A 21169-nucleotide genomic window follows, 5' to 3' on the forward strand; every position below is an offset into this window, starting at 1 on the left:
AGGTTTTATTTAAAAACCCTGGAAGACCCTTTAAAGATACAAACCACTATATATAGCCCAGGCGTTTTTATTTTTGCTGCATATTCATAGCAAAATTTAAACAAACCATCTTACAACAAAACAAATGCCCACAAGTTTAATTCCTGATTTGCAAATGGGTGCCAGAAGCGGAGTTAGTACAATCACTGATTTAGATGTCCTTAAGTGGTCAACGGAAACCCTGGTGGTGTAGTGGTTAAGTGCTATGGCTGCGAACCAAAGGGTCGGCAGCTCAAATCCACCAGGCGCTCCTTGGAAACTCTATGGGGTGGTTCTACTCTGTCCTATAGTGTCTCTATGAGTTGGAATCGACTCGACGGCACTTTTTTGGTTTAAGTGGTCAACCAGGAAGACAATGTAGAAGCTGTGTTTTGAAAGTTTTTACTTAGCTATGTTTACACACATAGGCACCCCCTACACACAGACATCACTGCTGTTTTCATTCTCTGTTTGAGTAGAATGAGGAGCAGCACATTCCTAAATTAATTTTCCAGTGCAGAGGCGGGGGGGGGGGGAATAATTTTGTGATGCTCAGCTTTAAATTGAAGTTTTAAGTTCTAAAATCCAGGGAGTGTCCTGTTTTGAACTCATCCTGAGAAATTTTCTTTCTATGTTTCCAGTTCTTTTAGATCAGCCCGAGATATGGGGTTCAGGCCAACGAGTTAATCCAAGCATTGAGTCGCCAAAGTTAACAAGACCTTTTCCCACTGGAAGTAAGTTATATGTCTGTTCTGTCTGGAAAAAGGAGTGAGTCATTTTACTGTCTGTCTGCATAGTGAAATTAGGCAACTCTCAAAAAGTCTGTCTACTTAAGCAACATTTGAACTGCATAATATTAAGAAGAAATGTTGTTGTCTTAACAAGTTTTAAAGAGGCCTAAAGAAGGTTATTGAGGCAGGAATAAAAAATAAAATAAAGTAAAATTATTAACATTGAATCCACATGCCCATTTCTGTTTGGTCATTCATTCGATATATATATATATATCATATATGATGAAGAGAGTGGGATGCAAATGAGCTAAAGAACTACCGGCTATCACACAATACAAAGGTGAACAAATCAGATATGGTCCCTATTAGTTCTGTAGAGTGACTGATGCCACGTTCGAGAGTAAAGAGAGATCATTGGAGAGCTAAAGAAACAAGGCTGAATGGTAGAGAGAAGCGGAGACAGGATCATGGCAAATTTACCTCAATGCAGGGCTGGCAGCACTGCTTATTCCAGCATGCCCCCCACCCCAGGTGAATGGGGAAGGAGGTTCTGAAGATCTTTATAGTCCTTCACGTGTTGTGGGCTGGACCATTTGCACCGAAAGGATTGCTCCTTTTGGTCAAGCCACCAGTTTGATGGGTTTATTGAGGTCTCGTTTCAGTAGACCAGCCATAGCTGCTGTGCATTCCTTAAAATGCCCATGGAAGATTTGGATCTCAGAGAAGGGTGTTTGGGGGGTAAAGCGTGTTTTTACTAGATGAAGTTCACATACCAGTTGTCATTGAGTTGGCTCTGACTCATGGTGACCCCATGTGTATAGAAGTAGAGCCTTCACATGCCTATAAATTATGTTAGATATAAATAAATCCACTGGCAAAAAAAAAAAAATTATACTTGTTGATCATACAGAATGTTACCCTACTTATCCAAAGGGTGTTCAATAACCGAATTTTTTAAAGTAGATCACCAGGCCTTTCATCCAAGGTGCACCTGGGTGGACTTTGACTTCCAACCTTTCATTTAGCTAGCAGCCAAGCACATTAACAATTTACACCACCCACAGAATTTAAGGCTTATGTGCAGACCAGCTAATACTTTTTCCCAGTCGGCAGCCCAGAACTTTGCCTTATGATATCTCCACCTGCCTCCCCCCCAAAAAAAAAAATTATAGAAATTAACGAAGAGATTCATAATCAAAAGCCAAGAAGTTGGGAACATTATTGTTATAAAACCATGTGATCCAGCCTTCCCAAGGATATCTCCTCCATAAAATAGGATATGAAAAATAGTATCAACAACATGCTTTTTAAAGTTCTGATACTTCAAAGATGAGTTTTGTTAGGGCTTGAAACTCAGTGGTGTGATTTGAGTGATTCTCCTTCCTACTGGGAAGCAAAGCCAGAGAAAAAGTTCTAACTTCCTTGAAAAGCTTTCTTTAGAGACCTGGGATATCCAAATTATTCCTAGAGAGCCCTTCCTACATGCCAAGAAAGAAATGAAATGACAATGTAGATGATGTATTGGTTTTAAGTCCAAGTATTGGTATTTTCAAGAAGCCCTGGTTGCACAGTGGTTAAAGCATTTGACTGCTAACCAAAAGGTCAGCAGTTCAAAGCCACCAACCACTCTGTGGAGAAAGATGTGACAGTCTGCTTCTGTAAAGATTTACAACCTTGGAAATCCTGTGGGGCAGTTCTACTCTGTCCTACAAGGTCAGTGTGAGCTGAAATCAACTTGACAGCAATGGGTTTGGTTTTTTTGGTATTAGTATTTTCAAGTTGAGAGTTTTATGGGCTGTATTTATATTTAATAGCACAGCAGAGGCTGTTGTTTAATTGATGTGCATTGTACAATTCTGCTCATTTCATGCACGCTGTGCAACTTTACTCTTTTGAATGGTTACACTTGTATGACTTTTTATTTGCTTTTATGATATTTTGTTGATTATGATCTTGATTAATTGTGTGCAGAGATCTTTAATCAAGAACAGAGTCCCCCATTGACTCTTAACTTCTGTGGGGAAACATGATTCATTTGAGGTTAGTTTACAGAAGCTCATAACTCGTGTTAGAAACCACATATCTCTGTACTTTAGGATGACAGTTGTTAGTTGTGCCTGTTGTGTGGTGGCAGGGTGCCCTCTATAATACATTGACGGGTGATAGAAAAAGGAAGGAATGACAAAAAGGGGCTCTTCCTAATGTATGCAGTTAGAGGGTACTGGGAAGAGCTCTTTTGCTATGTGCCCTCCTGACTCACTCTGCTTTTAAGATTATTAAAGAAAAAAAAAAAAAATGTTGCCATCAAGTTGTTTCCCACTCATGGCAACCCCACGTGTGTAACAGTAGAACTATGTTCCATAGGTTTTCAATGACTCGATTTTTTGGAAACAGATCCACTCCTTCCAAGGTGCCTCTGTGTGTACTTGAACCGCCAACTTTTCAGAGAGCATTACTACCGAGGGACTCCTAGGTTATGAAAGATTGGGCCAGGTTCAGATTCATGACTGGACTTTGGGATGCTTTGAGATCAGTGTGAGCTCTTTGAATCTACCAAGTATGGCCAGTGACAAGAAAATACACATTTAAGGACAGAATAAGAAAAAATATATATCTGTTGAAATAACCATTCCTAACTTTGCCCAAAAAGTGACAAGCCCAATTCAGAATGGTAAATATTTGGGTAGGGACCATAATGTGATGCTTTTTCTACCTCAGGAATTTGTTTGGCTATAATTTTTACTGAAGAAATCTACTCATTCTTCCTTGACCCAAATCATTTTGCTTCAGATTTTCAAAAATAGAGTAAAATTAAAAGAATATAACTTTGAGCAATCTTTCTAGACTCAATCCAGGCAGTAATCAACCTCCTGAGGAGATTAAAATCTCACATGAGCTGTTTTTATAACCCAGCCTGTAACAGACATACCTCGGAGTTATTGCAAGTTCCGTTCCAGACTACCACAATAAAGCAAGTCACATGAATTGTTTGTTTCCCAATATATATAAAAGTTATGTTTACATTTTACTGTAGTCTATTAAAAGCCCTGGTGGCGTAGTGGTTAAGAGCTCAACTATAAACCAAAAAGTCGGCAGTTCGAATCCACCAGCTGCTTCTTGGAAACCCTGTGAAACAGTTCTACTCTGTCCTATAGGGTCATGGTGAGTTGAAATTGACTCGACAGCAATGGGTTTTAATGAGAAGTCTATTAAGTATGCAATAGCATATGTCTTAAAAAAAACGTACATGCCTTAATTAAAAAATACTTGCTTGCTAAAAAAATGCTAACCATCATCTGAGCCTTCAACGAGTTGTAATCTTTTTGCTGATGGAGGATTTTGCCTCAGTGTTGAAGGCTGTTGACTGATCAGGATGCTGAAAGATGGGGTGGCTGTGGCAATTTCTTAAAATAAGACAACAATGAACTTTGCTGCTTCAATTGACTCTTCCATGAAAGATTTCTCTGTAGTGTGCAATGCTATTTGATTGCATTTTACACACAGTAGAACTTCTTTCAAAATTGGAGTCATATGGGCAGTTCTACTCTGTCCTATATGGTTGCTATGAGTCAGAATTGACTCATCAGCAACTGGTTTGGTTTGGCTTTTATATATACATATATATTGTATATATATTCATAGCAAAAGGACTGAAAGGATATACAATAAAATGTTGACTAATTTCAAGAAAAAAAAAATTAGAGTCAACCCTGTCAAACCCTACCGCTGCTTTATCAACTAAGTTTATGTAATACTCTAAATCCTTTGATGTCCTTTCAACAATGATCTCAGCATCTTCACCAAGAGTAGATTCCATCTAAGAAAACACTTTCTTTGCTCATCCATAAGAAGCAACTCCTTATCCGTTAAAGTTTTATCATGAAAAAAGATAGCAGTAATTCAGTCACGTCTTCAGGCACCACTTCTAAATTCTAGTTCTTTTGCTATTTCCAACACATCTGCAGTTACTTTCTCCACTGGCGTCTTGAACCCCTCAAAGTCATCCATGAGGATTGGAATCGACTTCTTCCAAATTCTTGTTTATGTTGATATTTTGACCTCCTCCCATGAAATACTAATGTTCTTAATGGCATCTAGAATGGTGAATCCTTTCCAGAAGATTTTCTATTTACTTTGCCCAGATCCATCAGAGAAATTCCTACTTATGGCAGCTATAGCCTTACCAAATATATTTCTTAAATAGTAAGACTCTAAAGTTAAAATAACTCCTTGATGCATGGGCTGCAGAATGGATCTTGTGTTAGCAGGCATGAAAACAACATTAATCTCCTTGTATATCTCTATCAGAGCTCTTTGGTGACCAGATGCATTGTCAATGAGCAGTAATATTTTGAAAGAAACCTTTTTTTCTGAGCGGTAGGTCTCAACAGGGGGTTTAAAATATTCAGTAAACCAAGTTTTAAACAAATGTGCTGTCATCCAGGCGTGTTGTTCCACTTTTATAGAGCACAGGCAGAGTGGATTTAGCATAATTCTTAAGGGCCCTAGGATTTTTGGAATGGTAAATGAGCATTGGCTTCAGCTTAAAGTCACCAGCTGCATTAATCCCTAACAAGAGGGTCAGCCTGTCATTTGAAGCTTTGAAGCCAGGCATTGACTTCTCTCTAGCTATGAAAGTCCTAGACGACATCTTCTTCCAATATCAGGCTGTTTCATCTACATTGAAAATCTGTTGTTTAGTGTAACCACCTTCATCAGGTATCTTACCTAGATCTTTTGGATAACTTCCCGCAGCTTCTACATCAACATTTGCTACTTTGCCTTGCATTTTTATGTTATGGAGATAGCTTCTTTCCATAAACCACAGGAACCAACCTCTGCTAGCTTCAAACTTTTCTTCTGCAGTTTCCTCACCTCTCTTAGCTTTCACAGAATTGGAGTTAGGGCCTTGCTCTGGATTAGGCTTTGGCTTAAGAGAATGTTGTGACTGGTTTGGTCTTCTATCCAGACCACCAAAACTTTCTCCACATCGGCGATAAGGCTGTTTCTCTTTCTTATCATTCATGTGTTCACTGGAGTAGCACTTTTAATTTCCTTCAAGAACTTTTCCCTTGCTTTCACAACTTGGCTAACCATTTGGCACAAGAGGCCTAGCTCTCAGCCTACCTTGGCTTTTGACATGCCTTCCTCGCTTTAAAGTGAGAGGCATTAATCTCTTCCTCTTACTTGAACACATAGGAGCCATTGTAGGGTTATTAATTGGCCCAAGTTCAATATTGCCATGTCTCAGGGAATATGGAGGCCCCAGGAGAGGGAGAGAGATGGGGTAACAGCCGGTTGGTGGAGCAGTCAGAACGCACACAACATTTATCTATTAAGTTCACTGTTTTATGTGGGCACGGTTCATGGTGCCCCAAAACAATTACAATAGTAATAACATAGATCACTGATCACAGATCACCATAACAGGTATAATAATAATGAAAAAGTTTGAAATCTTGAGAGAATTACCAAAATGTGTCACAGAGACATAAAGTAAGCACTGCTGTTGGAAAAATGATGCTGATAGGTTTGCTCAATACAGGGTTGCCACAAACCTTCAATTTGTAAAAAAAAAAAAAAAAAAAAGTCAATATCTGCAAAACATAATAAAGCAAACCACAATAAAATGAGGTATGTCTGTATTTCCTTCATGATATCCTGCTTTGAAATTGCCTCTTTACTTGATTTTCATTACTTAGGCATGAATTCCTTTAGGGCAGAAGCTGTTTTTATCTAGCCGTATGTCCCTAGTAATACAGGACATGGGACTTGGTTGGCACTTAAGGTCTATCGAATGAATGAACTGAATGCATGAATAAAATGGTAATATTATTGTTACTACCTGATATTCTTTGGACAAATTCTTGTTATCATTAAAACAGAAGAATCTGAATGGATCTTGCTTCGGCCCCTTGCCTTTGAACTTAAAAAGTTTAGACCATCAATGGGTAGTCTAGCCCCAACAGAAGGAATCTGAGTGAAAGCCCAAATCCTGCTTATCTAAAGTGTATAATGTAATTTAGGAAGAAAGTGAGCAATAACATTGGACTTGTCTTCTCTTTTTAGCACCTCCACCACTGCCTCCTAAAAATGTACCAGCCACCCCACCCCGAACAGGCTCCCCCTTAACCGTTGGACCAGGTAAGCTGTAGTCTTTTCTACTCTGGGATGACGTGGCAGTCAGAGCAGTGGCTCCAGACCTCAACATGCCCTTGAAGTACCGGGAGCTATAAACTAGACTGGATGTTAAAATGTTTGTGTTTATCTTACCTTTACAATTTATTTCGAAACAACTCCCAAGTTCCAGAAAACGGTCAGTTTCTCAATTAATTTTTCCTCTTTTTAATTTTGTTGAATGAAGGCCACACTTACATGTCAAATGAAAGAAAAAAATCTCAATATAAAAAGTCATTGTTTAATTAGCATCTCACGTCATTGGATCTCATTTTATTGATTTCTAGATCAATAAAGTTTCAAGGCACAATGTTTTTCCAAGGAACAATAAAAATTTTGCTACAATTCAAACTGTTTAGTCTTTAAAGATACAAAATCGTTCCTAGGATGTGCGGCATACTTGGCTGGTGGGGAATTTTTTCCCAGTAGTTGTTAAATTATTTATTATCCCATGGCAAAGAGATGTGTAAAGATGATGAAATACGGCAAGGAATTGCTGCATGTGTTTAGACAGATCATTTTTGTCTGAGGCTTATCTTTATTGTCTATTAAAATTAATACCATGTGTTCATATAATTTTTAATCTGTCTAGTCTCATTAAACTAGCAAGTCAAAGTAGTAATAGTTTTTTTCTGTGTCTGGACTCGTAGAATGTGGTTCTTTATCACCTTTGGAATTCTATTGCAGCTTCATCCTTTGCTATTTATGCAGCCTGGTGAGTGTGAGAGCTTCAGAGTGGGGTATTTATCAGCAAAAGCAAATGTAAGGCATAGTCATCTAAGAAATTTCTATTGCGTCAAACCCAATAGAGAGTCATTGAAAAGTCTCGTAAGGAAATTATGGTGCTCACAATTTCAACCCATTTTGACCCCCTTCATTCCTATAAATTATGTTAGATGTAAATAATTCTACCAGGAAAAACATTATAATTGTGTGGATCATGCAAAGTGCTAACCCCACTTATCTGTAGCATTGGAGCCTTGGAGGTTAATTCCTTTCAAACTAGAAATATGGAAGTACTAAGCCAGTTCTTATAGCCCAAGGATTATTTAACAGTAAAGTGGCTTCTATTCCTTCAAGCATCTGCCCATGCCTTCCAGTTATTTGAGTAACAATTTCTAATTTGAATTAAAAATAAAACCTATTGCTGTGGAGTCAATTCCAAATCATAAGGACCCTATAGGACAGAGTAGAACTGTCCCATAGGGTTTCCAAGAAGTGGCTGGTAGATTCAAATTGATTACCTTTTGGTTTGCAGCCATAGCTCTTAACCACTGCACCACCAGGGCTTCTCTAATTTGAATAATTATAATTAAAAATATATATATAGTTCCTCACATGCCACTTGTTATCAATTATTTTATTCCAAGCTGTAGAAGATTGCTTTTAATTTTTTTTTTCTCTTGTTCCGGAGATAAATTAAAAAGAACAGCTGACTCCAATATTTAGGCAAAACAGACTTTTATGTTTCATTGACTTCAGACAGATAAATATCACAGCCATGCCAACGGTGTTAACAGGTTAGACTTGAAGAGAATTTATAAAGATGCTTTCATAATTTTCTTCCCTGTTAAACAGGTAGATCTATCACAGCTCTAATAAGTACCAAATGCCTTCTCAATAACCTTCATGTGTGTTGTATGTGGGGTGTGTATGTGTGTGTTTGTAAATATTTGTGTCTATCTCTTTAAATGATCTTTATACTGTGTTTCTGGTATATACAACTCATTATGATGTGATAATTTTTAAAACCAGCAGATACTATGATTAGTTTATCAAACATTTTCATTTAATATTCTAGCATAGACAATTTTTATAAAACACTATTCAAAATACAAAAAATAAAAAACACTGTGTTGTGCATATTTCAGTACGGCAGATTTTCAAAAGTGACCTCCCTTTTAGAATTTGCAGTTCCAGAGCCTCTATTTCTCTGTGAAACTGATGCTGTCTTCTCAAAATGTCACACTTATCCACTTGTGAGCAGCCTTGGAGAGCTGTATCATGCTCATCACGTTAATGATGGTAAATGTAACTGTGGGTACCTTGCAAAAGGGTAAAATAATATCGTAAAACAACAATGCTCACATAACGGAAGCAAAAAATGGAAATCTTCCCTCGTCTTCAGCTCCTAAGTCAATACAAATATGTTTGCATCATAAAATACACCCACTGAGGCATGTATTTGCCAGGCTTTACCTCATGTTTGTAGCTATCATGCCTCCTCCCCCTCATACAAATAACATTAACAAAGTCAATTAAAGTTTAAAATCAACTACTTTAACCACAGGAAATGACCAGTCAGCCACAGAGGTCAAAATTGAAAAACTACCTTCAATCAATGACTTGGACAGCATTTTTGGCCCAGTATTGTCCCCCAAGTCTGTTGCTGTTAATGCTGAAGACAAGTGGGTCCATTTTTCCGATACGTCCCCGGAACATGTTACTCCAGAGTTGACTCCAAGGGAAAAGGTGGTGTCCCCACCAGCGGCATCAGAGAACCCAGCTGAGTCCCCAGCTCCAGGCCCTCCTGGCCCTCCTGGCCTTCCGGCCCTCCCAGGGCCTCCAGGTCCTCCTGGACCTCCAGGTCCTCCTCGCAATGTACCATCGCCACTCAATTTAGAAGAAGTCCAGAAGAAAGTTGCTGAGCAGACCTTCATTAAAGATGATTACTTAGAAACAATCTCATCTCCTAAAGATTTTGGGTTGGGGCAGAGAGCAACACCACCTCCCCCACCACCACCCACCTACAGGACTGTGGTTTCGTCCCCTGGACCTGGCTCCAGCAGTGGTACGGGGACTGCCAGTGGTAGGTCTTACTGTTTGGTGTGCTTCGTGTGACAGGGAATGGCCGTGGCTGCTGCAGTGTGAACAACACTCTTTTCCTGCCTGGCAGTTGGCTTTAGAGCTTCAGCTACCCCTCCTTTGGTTTGGGTGTCCTGTGGCCCAGTGGCATGTCCTAGTTCATCGAATGCTCATAGTCATAGTCCAAGTCTGTGGATGTTTTCTGCCCTGCACTCCCAGCCCTTAGGAGTGCCCTGCCTCCCACCCTGCAGTTAGGAAGTGTATATTTTTTAAGCAAGCTGTGATGTCATTGTTTGGAATTCAAGAAAGTTCTAGAAAGCTGGATTACACAATGGGTGGGTTTCGTGTTAAACATCTGATTTCCTTATCAGATGGCTTCACAAGGATCCTAGATCTTTGTAGGTCATTTGTGTGGGGGGAGGGAGGAGTAGGGGAGATCATGTTAAACAAGCTAATTTCTTCTGAATGAAAAGCAGCGTTTAAAATTCAGATTTGAGGGGAAAGCAAAAGGAGGATGCCTGATTTTATCCCCAGCCTAATTAACCAAAAACAAAACTGTTCTTGATTTGACCACTTGGCACACTTATCAGCCTATGATGTAAACTCTAAGAATGGGGACAGGTGATGGAAAAGATCTATCAGAAATATGTCTTTTGGGACTCTGTATGCAAATTTTGACATTGAATTGGATTTTTTTGGTTTTCCTTATGTGAACCTTCATTTTGTGTTTTCTAATTATGAAACCATGGGAGCACCTGCCATGCATACCAAAGAAGTAGCAAGATTTTTTCTAGCGCATCTTCTTCCAACTCATTTTTTCCACTGTTACTCAAGTTTGTCTGGCTAGATCCTCTAGTCTCTTCCGTCTTGTGCTTGTGGGTTTGGTTTAGCACCTTCCATGAGGTCACATCCACTACTTGTTTTCCATTTGCTTTGAAAGAGGCAACCCGGTTTGTTACTTCGATCTAGTAAGAGACAGAAAGGAAAGGTATTTGTATTTGGTCATCATTGCTGCCCCTTTCAATGGAGGCTCTTTCAGTGTTTGCTCTGTGTACTGCTCACAAAACCAATGTTTTACATCAGTAGATGTGTTCCTGCACCCTCGAACCCTCCCCCCCAAAAAAGAGAACTATTCAATACTGAAATGTTTGGGGAGTATTATATTAAAAAATGTTAGCATGTATCTTTACCACAGGACCTCTCAGGGCCATTTTTTTTTCCCATAAAAACAACAGCTATAGTTTTCTTGTCCTGGCTGCCATGCTGAATGCTTTATGCACATATCTTCACAACACCATGTAGTAGGTAACAGTTATTTTCCCCTATTTTACAAGGAAAACTGAGGCACAAATATGTCAAGTAATTTTCTCAAGTTTTCATAGCTAGGAGTAATAGACCTGGGATTCAAACTCAGGTCTGTCTGATCCTCAGCACGAGTTCTTAACGACTGCTCTCTTGGTGCCCTTGTAAGGTTTAGTTATAAAACATCTCAAGCTTATTTGACTGCTGACACCCACCTATACTGCACAAGTGTTATCAACAAGGTCACTAAAATTCTTCTCTCTAAATGTACTCCTCTGTGCTCCTTTCTATAATTCGAGAAGGTTAGAACACCCAGGTCCATTGCTTTATTGCTTTTTTAGGTCTTTTGGGGTACGCAAGACTCCTTTCTAATTTCTAAAGGTAGTAAAGGATCCCTGTGTGGAGACTTCAGACCTCCGATTGGCTACTCTACTTTAGAAAAGAAAGCTGGTTTTCAGGTTGTAAGAGAGGGATGTGCTTCCAGTGTTCTCTAAGGGGCTTTCTTTGCTGGGCCAGGCTTTTCCAGGAATGCTTGCCCACCTCCAGTGGTGCATCACTATGCTCAAAGTAAACACCATCAGTGGGAGAGTGGGCTTTATTACCCCTTTGTGTCTTCTCCATCACCTTCCCCATTTGAATTGACCACTGATTGAATGATTGAAGAGAGAAGCTTTGGCTTTCTTGTTTGAATGTTTGTCTACCATATTCTTATTTGAAATTATTTTAAAATGTTACCAGTGAAGATTATTGATTCTTAATAATTGAGCTAGAAAAAGCTGTACTTTGCTGGTATTAAAGGATTGAATTTCTAATTGGGATATTGAACTAGGCCAGTGAAGCCCATGAATAAATAAAACTTTGCACCATTACCTCCCTAATTAAGTCCCAGTTTATTTGCTGCTTAATCTTTTATTTATGGAACACACATAGACTGGCAAAAATATAAATTTAGGATTAAAACAATAGGATGTGGCCTCATGTTTTAAAGATTAGTGTCTTAGTTATCTCCTGCTTTTATAACAGAAATACCACAAGTAGATGGCCTTAACAAACAGAAAGGTATTTTCTCAGAGTTTAGAAGACAAGAAGTCTGAATTCAGGGTGCTGGCTCTAGGGGAAGGCTTCCTCTCTCTGTCGGCTCTGGAGAAATGTCCTTGACTCTTCTGAACTTCTGCTTCTGGACGACCTTCATGTGGCTTGGCATCTCTCTTCCCTTTCTCTGCTTCTTTCACTTGCTCATTTAATCTTTTTTACATCTCAGAAGAGATTGTCTCAAGATACACCTTATGCTAATCCTGTCTCATTATCGTAACAAAGACGACTCATTCCCAAATGGGATTATAACCACAGGCATGGAGGTTAGGAGTTACAACAAATATTTTGGGGGGACACAATTCAATCCATAACAATTAGCAATGCCTTTTGCTGTCACTTTTTATAACATGTAGCCTGATGGGACTAACTTTTCCTGTACTTTTTAAGTGATGTTTAACTGGATACCATTGTACTTATTTTTCAAATTTCATTCATAGCAAGGTGACTGTCACTGACCAAGTATAGACAGTACCACAGTCAAATGTTAAGTATTTGCTCTCAAGAATTTTAGTTTTTTTTAATGGCAAAATGTTATAGATACGTTGTTTGGCCAGAATGTTGCTTTACTGGAATGCAGACTCTGATCCTTGGCAAAGCCTACCATTTTTCTTATGTGGGTTGTGTGCCAGGGATGAGAAGGAGAATTTTATTAGTTTGCAACAAGTTTGGGGGGCAGGAAAATATATGTGGTAGTAGAAATAGAATGTTCAGTGCAACATTTTCCAATTTGAGAACCTAGAACAATATTAATAGATGTTATACACACATTCACTCATAAACAAATAAACTCGAGCTATACAGGGTGGTGTAGTGGTTAAGTGCTATGGCTGCTAACCAAGAGGTCGGCAGTTCGAATCCGCCAGGTGCTCCTTGGAAACCCTGTGGGGCAGTTCTACCCTGTCCTAAAGGGTCGCTATGAGTCGGAATCGACTCGATGGCAGTGGGTTTTTTTTGAGGGGGGGTATACAGGGTTGAATTAACCAAATAAAGCCAACAAGAGGCAACTCGGAGGACAGACCTAGTGATCTGCTACCTAAAGGTTACAGCCTTAAAAACCCTATGGAGCCGTTCTACTCCGACACACATGGGGTTGCCATGAGTCAAAATCAACTTGATGGCAACTAACAACAGTGATAACAATTTTCTAACTACAGGTTTTGAACTGCCCTGTCCAATACTGTAGCCACTAGCAGCCACATGGCTATTTTAATTGATACTGTAATGAATTAAAATTAAATAAAAGTAAAAATTCATTTCTTCAGTCACACTAGCCTCAATTTAAGTGCTCAGTGGCCAAATGTGGCTCGTACTATCTTACTGGACAGTACAATTCTAGAACATTTCCATGATGGCAGAAAACTCTATTAGACAGCAGTGTTTCAGGACTTTTAATATGCTAATCCCCAAAAAGAGACATAGTATGTAGCCCGTTCACACATATCTGATACTTTTTTCCAGAGAAATGGTATAATTATGTTCTAAGGAACACAATTTGGGAAGTCTGCTTAGTTCTTTACATATTTCAAACCACGTATATTATAATTCACTTGCTTCTATTAACAACCTTGTGTTAGCCTCATTTTGTAGATAAGGAAATTAAGGCCCAAAGAGGTAACTTGGCCATGATCACAAAGCTAGTAAATAGCAGGGCCAAGATGTGACACTAGATCTGTTGAGTTCCGTAGCCTGTGTCTTTACCACTTCTCCCAGGGCCCTCAACTGCTCCATACCCCCTCTACTCGCCCGCCCCCCCGCCCCGCCGCCAAACTCACCCACACAGAAGGTGAGAGGTGAAAGTTGAAGCCAAAGTTATGTGGTTCTCAGGGATTACCAAAGAAACTATGACGGAGCCTCAACCTGAGAGCAGCGAATGGATTGAGAGCATGTCAACGGTTGCCAATTTTTTGAAATCACAAAATGCAATTAATGTACATGTGATTTTTTTTTTTTTAAGTTAAACCTTAAACAGTGATGTAATTGAGCTTATTTTTCAGTATTGTCCTTGTGAATAAACCCTGCTTGAGGGGAAGAATGAAAGTATAATTGAAGATGGAATAGTGTGGATAAAAATATAGAGAGGCACAAATAATAGCCTCCTAGACTCAAAATATGAAATGACTGTGTGATCTCACAAAAGCATCCGAAGGCTTCATTCTGTTGTGAAATACACCTCAGGCCCCAAGCATCTTCTGCTGAATCTCAGGGCTCTGTCACGCAGTGTTTCACTGACATGTCCTTTTGCTTCTTAAACACCTTCTTAGTGTCTTCCTAGCTGCACAACAAATCAATTAAATTAATTCCGTAAAGAATTTGGTAAAGAAAAAAATAAGTTAACCAAGGTGTCCATAAAGGAAATGGAAAACAATTAACTGGACACATTTTTTTGTTTGTTTACGTTTAGTTGTATCTGTTTCAAAAGATGTTTACCATCATCATCAACACCTAATGCTTTACATTTGAGTAGCATTTTACAGTTTAGTAAACACTTTCATAGCTTTTTTTTTTTTTAATTTTGAGTCTTACAACCACCTTAGAAACACTTCACTTTTGAAAATAAGGAAGCCGAAACTCAGAGAGGTTAAAGACCTGCTTCAGATCCCATAGTTAATAGGAGGCGGGCATGGCCAGAACTCAGATCAGCTGACACTTCATCCAGTGTTTTTTTGATATTCCACTCTGCTTTGATGACAGCCCCTCAGTACTTTCTCAAGCATTAATCTAAGCGAGTTTGTTTCTTTGTTTCTTTGTTTGTTTTCTCTTCTGGAGCAGTTAGGAAAAGGATAAGCAGCTGACCTTTTCTGATATTGTTTCAGAAGAATATTGCTGGAAAGTAGACTCATGGATACATATTTTGGGCCATTACTATGGCATGATTCTCCCAAAGCTAAACAAACGAAAGCAAATCCACTGCCATTGAGTTGATTCCGACTCATAGCGACCCTATAGGACAGAATAGAACTGCCCTATATTTTTTTTTTTAATAGGGTTTCCAAGGAGCGCCTGGTAGATTCAAACAGCCAACCTTGTGGCTAGCAGCCGTAGTTCTTAACTACCTTTTTTTTTTTTTTTAAGCCAAAAGCTAAGTAGAAAACCCCTCAAAAAAAGCTCCATGAAACTTCTTGACAAAGAGTTGCTGTTTAAGGGTTTATTTCTCATCTCTACGCTGTCACTTCTGTCTTCTGAAAACATACCGGGTGTAAATCTACTAATATATATATATATATATACTCAAGAGAAAACTTTGTAGTGGAATCTAGCAAAGCGTATCTTATTTTTTACCCCCTTGGGAGATTAACCAAAGACTAAGAATATTTATATCGAGAGAGATGTGCAAAAGATCATGCTAAAATAGGAACAGGCTTTATACAAAATATGGGACTCTGCTGTCCATCTGAATCTACATGAGGTTGTATTTAAGAGTTAGGCTTTGGAGTTAAATAGACCATTTGAGCTGTGTGACCTTGGACAAGTTACTGAATATCTCTGAGCTCTCATTTTTTCTTCCAAATACTGAGATAATAACAATATGAACCTTAGAAACTTATTGTGAGAATTAAATAGATAATGCATGGCAAGTGCCTGTCATGGTTCCTGGCCCAATAAAATAAAAATTAAGAATATAGTAAGAAAGTGGTAGTGGTGAAAAGGAAGTGGATGTAGAGACAGGGAGGGGGGCAGTGGAGGGAGTAGGCTGGGGATGATGTTAATAATTAACAGAGTTTCCCGCTACTGTGATTACATTTATAATAAGCAGCATAGAAAAACACATTGAAGATTTCAGATCCTTTAAACAAGAGGAGCAGGGTTTACCCACATGAACTCTTCTCAGAAGTAAATTCTGAGATGAGGGTTCTTGATACTCAACTTCAGAGATCCCTGAGAATATGAAAATATGGAGACTAAAATTGATCTAGGACTCTCCAGAGAACATTTGTGTGTGTGTGTGTGTATTAGGATGTGTCTGTGTGTTTGTGTGTGTGTTTGGGCGTTTCAGGTGAGAAGGGGAGATTTTCCTGGGGCAGAATTTCTTAGAATTTTCTTGGAATGATTTTATGCCTGTATTTCTCTCTAAAGTGACAAAACTTCAGAGGTAGTTGAAACCTTTCCAAACAAGACCTGTTTGAATATTGATTTGACTTTCTTAAGGTGTTTAACCAAGTGGTTTTCCCATGTTTCCCATATGTATGACTGAAGATCAGTCCCCCGCGTTCAGAGACCCCACCAGTGTCCTGTCATGTGCATGCCAGCCTCTGTACGTCTTCTTTGTTTCGTGTGCTTGTCATTGACTGCCAGAAAGATAAATCCAAGTGGCTCTTTCAGAAATCATCACAAAACTCATCATGGGCAAAGTCTACGTAGGCAAATTCCAATGCAGCCTCCAAAAAAATCCTCTAAATTCAATGTGTTTATTAAGATTCTTGACACAAAGTACTCATGCAACATCTGATTTATTTACTCATTTTTTTTTTTCTTTTGCTTGCTGTCAGGTGTTCAGGCAAATTTATAAAGTTTGAGCACAGGTTTTGCAAGCACAGTAAAAACGGTAATTCTCTTACTCATGTTTACGTGTTTACAAAACAACCTAACGTGGAAAAATCATTCATCTTCCTTCAAGTTCTAACTTCCATTCATTCATTCTGGATATAAATAAATTCTGAATATAAGCAGAAAATAAGAAAATATATCATAAGTTTGGTGTATATGTGGTCAAAATAAAAGGTCCCCACCATGCAGTCATAAGAATCTTAAGAATGTATTTTCTGTCATAGAGCAATTAAAGGATTTACCTTTCACTCGGTGCTATATGACAAGGAAAGGCAATGAGCTTCAGCTTCTGTCATCAACCATAGTAGAACTGAGTGATTTTTTTTTTCTTAAAAAAAAAAAAAAATACCACATGCTATAGTGTTTGATATAGTAACTGCTGACATGAAGCAGGACTGACGTTGCTGTCGTGGGAACAGGGAAGGAGGGATCAAGCAATGGCGGTGCTTTGGCGACAGGTGTTTCCGGACATTTTTAATACCAGTTTGTTTTTCAGGTGCATCCTCCCCTGCTCGACCAGCCACTCCCTTGGCTCCTTGCAGTAGCACCACCCCACCTCCACCTCCTCCCCGGCCTCCATCTCGGCCAAAGCTACCTCCAGGAAAGCCTGGAGTTGGAGATGTGGTATGTTCCCCTCTACCCTAGCTTGCTCAGAAACAGATAGTGAGAATGACAAACAGAAACTCAAAAATGCCTGGACACAGGGCAACTCGACTTTAGGTCTCAGCATTAGAGCACTAGTACAAATGGCCCTTAAAGATTGCATCTGAAAGAGAGTCACTGAAGTATGGGTATACATTTCAACTCGCAGCTCTGCTACAGTGGGGTTTAATGAAAATTAAGATAGTAATGTCCAATTATGCTAAATCCTTTAGAAAGGGAGATGTTTCCTTCCATAATGTTATCTGATTTTGAAGGGCAGGTCCTTATTTCAGACTCCAGACTACAGAAGAGTTATTGGTGGTAGGCACACTATGTGAATTTAAAAAGGAGAGTTGTGGCCCCCATGAATTTGTTCCAGAAGTTTCTTGCCTTGTGTTTTAAGGGTGGGGGAAAAAGAAAAACATTCCGTTTGAACTTTTGTCAAGAGACTTGTGGTAGAGGCAAATTTCTTTGCTTTCTGAACGTAGAAGTTAGAAATTGATGATGCCTATAGTTTATAATAATGTTTGGTTTGGCTAACACAATACAGTGTTTTTTGAGTCTCCTTAGATGGCTACGAGCTCTCACATTACGTTACCTGCTTAGTCCCTGAGGGCTTGTGAGTTCTCAGTCCTGAAACAACTGTTGATAGCATCACAGATACCAGCTTCTCTAAATCTTGGCGTACCTATTGAGTTTAGCATGTTTATGGTTTAGGGTTCCTCTAGCTGCATTCCATGAGCCCCTGTGTAGGTATATTGAATCAATTCCAGTGTAAAAACAGTTTCACTTTTACTCCTTCAAGAGCCAGACTCATCATATCTGGGACTGGGAGATATTAAAAATATGAAAGTACTACAACTTGTATATCTAACTTTTCATCTCTTTTCTTCTTCCTGCAGTCCAGACCTTTTAGCCCTCCCATACACTCTTCCAGCCCTCCTCCGATAGCACCCCTAGCCCGGGCTGAAAGCACTTCTTCAATATCGTCCACCAATTCCTTGAGTGCAGCCACTACTCCCACAGTTGGTAAAAATTATCTCCTCTCTTTTAATCCGTTTGTGGTTTTGACTGGCTATTTTATATGATCTGACATCCCCAATCCCCAGGTCCCTGTGTTTCTGGTCAAAATTGTTTTGCTGTGTGTTTTGCTACTATCATCTGACTCTTCTTTTAAATGCACCTTCTCAGCAAAGGAGGCAAAGTAAATAAACAAATGAATGTCAAGTATATAAATAAATAAATGAAAATATTAACACCTGTGTTTTGCAGGATTTTTCTTATAGTGTTACATATACAGAGTTCTTCATAAAAGTAAAGAAGAAACCACCAAATAAGGTCCTGTAATTTAGGTATTGTTCCTTGTAGTAAAAGTAGTCTCTTTTGAGGGGGGATATTTATTTAAATTCCAACAGTGTAATACATCAGAAATCACAAAATTTAGAACTTTTATTTCTTGAATCTTTCATTTCTTCATCATTTTTGGCTGTCCTTATATTGACAAATGGTATAAACATTGGCATTGTGGGACTTGAACAAACTTTTTGAAATCTTTTTTTGTTTGTTCGTTTGTTTTTTAGTGCTTTTCAGTGATGTATGATAAAATTTTCCCAGAGAAATAATTCATTGCTGGCATTTTCAGTAAATGCCTTTGTGCCTCTTTTCATTATGGTGTGATGAAAGTGAAGAGTTGAGAATGGCTGCTCGCTGGATGGTTTTCCCAGGTCTAAATACCTCCTTTTGCCTGGAGTGGCTTCCCTCTTCCCAAGGCTGGCCTCTCTCTACACCATTTCACCCACCTTCCATAGGCTTCTACTTCCTCTCTTATTTTTGCACGGCATCTCTCTTGTCTAACATGGGGCTTTCACATTCCATCTTTCCCATGCAACCCCATTCCCCATTCTCTTCCTTCATTGTCTAGAACTCCCCTCCCAGACTTCTGCTTTGCTTGGGAGAATCATAAACCAAAGTTAAACAAATTCTTGTTGCTACTTACCAAAGAGCATAGTATAGAGTTGCTCATGTGAGAAGTAGCTTGATCAAAGCCTAAAGTTCTTCTGGACAAAAACTGCCTGTCTTTAAGGTGTGCCCTTTAGAGCCCATTAAGAGTTTTTACTATATTACATGCTTTGTATTTTTAATCATACTATCCCAAACATCCCATCAAATATGGAGAAAATATAGCCAGTTACCAGTTTCATATGATTCATTAATAGACATTTATTTACCATTATTTATATAGCCAAGCCTATTTCTTATCTGCGTCATTAATTGGGGAACTTGGGGCTTCCTATTTTTAGATTTCTCTCACTCTCTTTTTTTCTGTGACATCCCAGCTTTGTTTTTGAACTCTACCTCTTTAATACTCCCTGACTGCTACAGTCACTTTCTCCACTCCTTCTCTGCTTTTTTTTTTAATCTCCCAAGATCATGTGTTCTACCCACTCCATGTGATTTCCCTTATTGTTCAGAGAGAAAAGGAAGAAGGGTAAACCGTTACTCAGAAAGCCAGCCAAGTGACCTCACATGAAACATCTAACATGTTCTTTCAACTTATCAGATTCACAGGGAAAATTGCACACACAGGGAACTTGAACTGTGTCCATGTTTTGTGTACATTGTGTTTCTGTGCTCTGTGCTGCAGAAATCTCAAATCTTGGCCAGCTACTTTGCTTCTTAACACACCTCACATGTGTATTTTCAAGATGAACCACAGAGAGGTTTAAAAGAAAATACCCACGTAAGAGAGTAGTCACATTGTTTCATTGCTGAGGAACATTTTGATTCAATCTGTTTGGTTCTGTTCTTTTTATTTGGCTTTCATCTCCTCACTGCATTTCTCACCCTCCTGTTCTTTATTTCCTCCTGCTGCTGTGGGTCACCTGACAACCACTTCTCTCTGAAGTAAATACATTGTCAAATGACTGACTGCCAGCAGCTTCTTGTGTATTGCTGTTTCTCTCTTTCTGTAGAGGATGTGCTTCGGCTGTTTAGCACCAAGGGGTGTCTCCATGGCTGTGGTGGACTGTCAATTTAATGTAGTCAAATGGCTTGCCTTGTCATAGAGAATTTTAGCAGCAAATTCCCTGAAATTGATGGTTCAACAATTTCCTGCTACCACCACAATACTTTTTTGACATTCTCCATTACACTTGAGCCAAATTTGGGGCAAATGTGGTGGGAACAAAATAAGCAAAGTTTGAAGTAATTCAAGGACTAAATTTTTACAAGCAAGTCTAATCTGTCTTCTTACACAACAGTTCATATAAGAAAATGCCTCTAAAGAACTTTGGGCATAATGTCTTTCACGAGAGCTATGATTATGAAGTAGTCAGTCCAATGCTACAGCTGAAAATAAGCCTTCTTGTATATAGTCACACTGATATAATGCATGCTCCTATGTGACTCCATTTCATTGAATTAAAGATATCCTCAAATATAGGGTACATCATTATTTTACATATGACTAAGAAAGAGGGGAGAAAGATATCAATTAAGCAAAGATGTAATGCATCCTTATGACACTAATTATAAGATCTACCCCAAATTTCAGAGATGTTAAAATATAAAAAAAAAAAAAATGCACATCTTAAAATCAGTGAAATACAGTAAACTCTTTTTCCACTCTAAAAAAGCTCACGGCACCTGCACTCTTTGGCTTTGGGAAAAAATTCCTACTAATGTTTTGGAGCTAGAGAAAATGTTAAAAATTATTCTATTAGAAGAAAAAAACTCTTAGACATTTAACTCCCTCTTCAAAACAGGGCATTGTCTCTGCTTCTAAATATCCATTTTTATTGTTTATTTTTATATTTGATGGCAACTTTTTAATATATTAGTAATCTCTCCCT

General features: G+C 38.8%; 1 protein-coding gene across 12 annotated transcripts in view; it reads left to right on the forward strand.

The window, feature by feature from the left end:
• Positions 1–21169, forward strand: part of SGIP1 (SH3GL interacting endocytic adaptor 1) — a 247962-nt gene that overhangs the window by 166683 nt on the left and 60110 nt on the right. For 8 of the 12 annotated variants that reach the window (XM_049879515.1, XM_049879514.1, XM_049879520.1 and 5 more), the window contains 5 exons: positions 660–752; positions 6822–6896; positions 9220–9738; positions 17173–17300; positions 18221–18347. In XM_049879515.1, the coding sequence (XP_049735472.1) occupies positions 660–752; positions 6822–6896; positions 9220–9738; positions 17173–17300; positions 18221–18347 (942 nt within the window). The remainder of the gene's footprint in view (positions 1–659; positions 753–6821; positions 6897–9219; positions 9739–17172; positions 17301–18220; positions 18348–21169) is intronic. The other 4 variants (XM_049879518.1, XM_049879516.1, XM_049879517.1 and 1 more) reach the window with 1 other exon arrangement.

The sequence above is a fragment of the Elephas maximus genome, chromosome 3 (genome assembly GCF_024166365.1).
Source record: "Elephas maximus indicus isolate mEleMax1 chromosome 3, mEleMax1 primary haplotype, whole genome shotgun sequence".
Taxonomy (NCBI): domain Eukaryota; kingdom Metazoa; phylum Chordata; class Mammalia; order Proboscidea; family Elephantidae; genus Elephas; species Elephas maximus.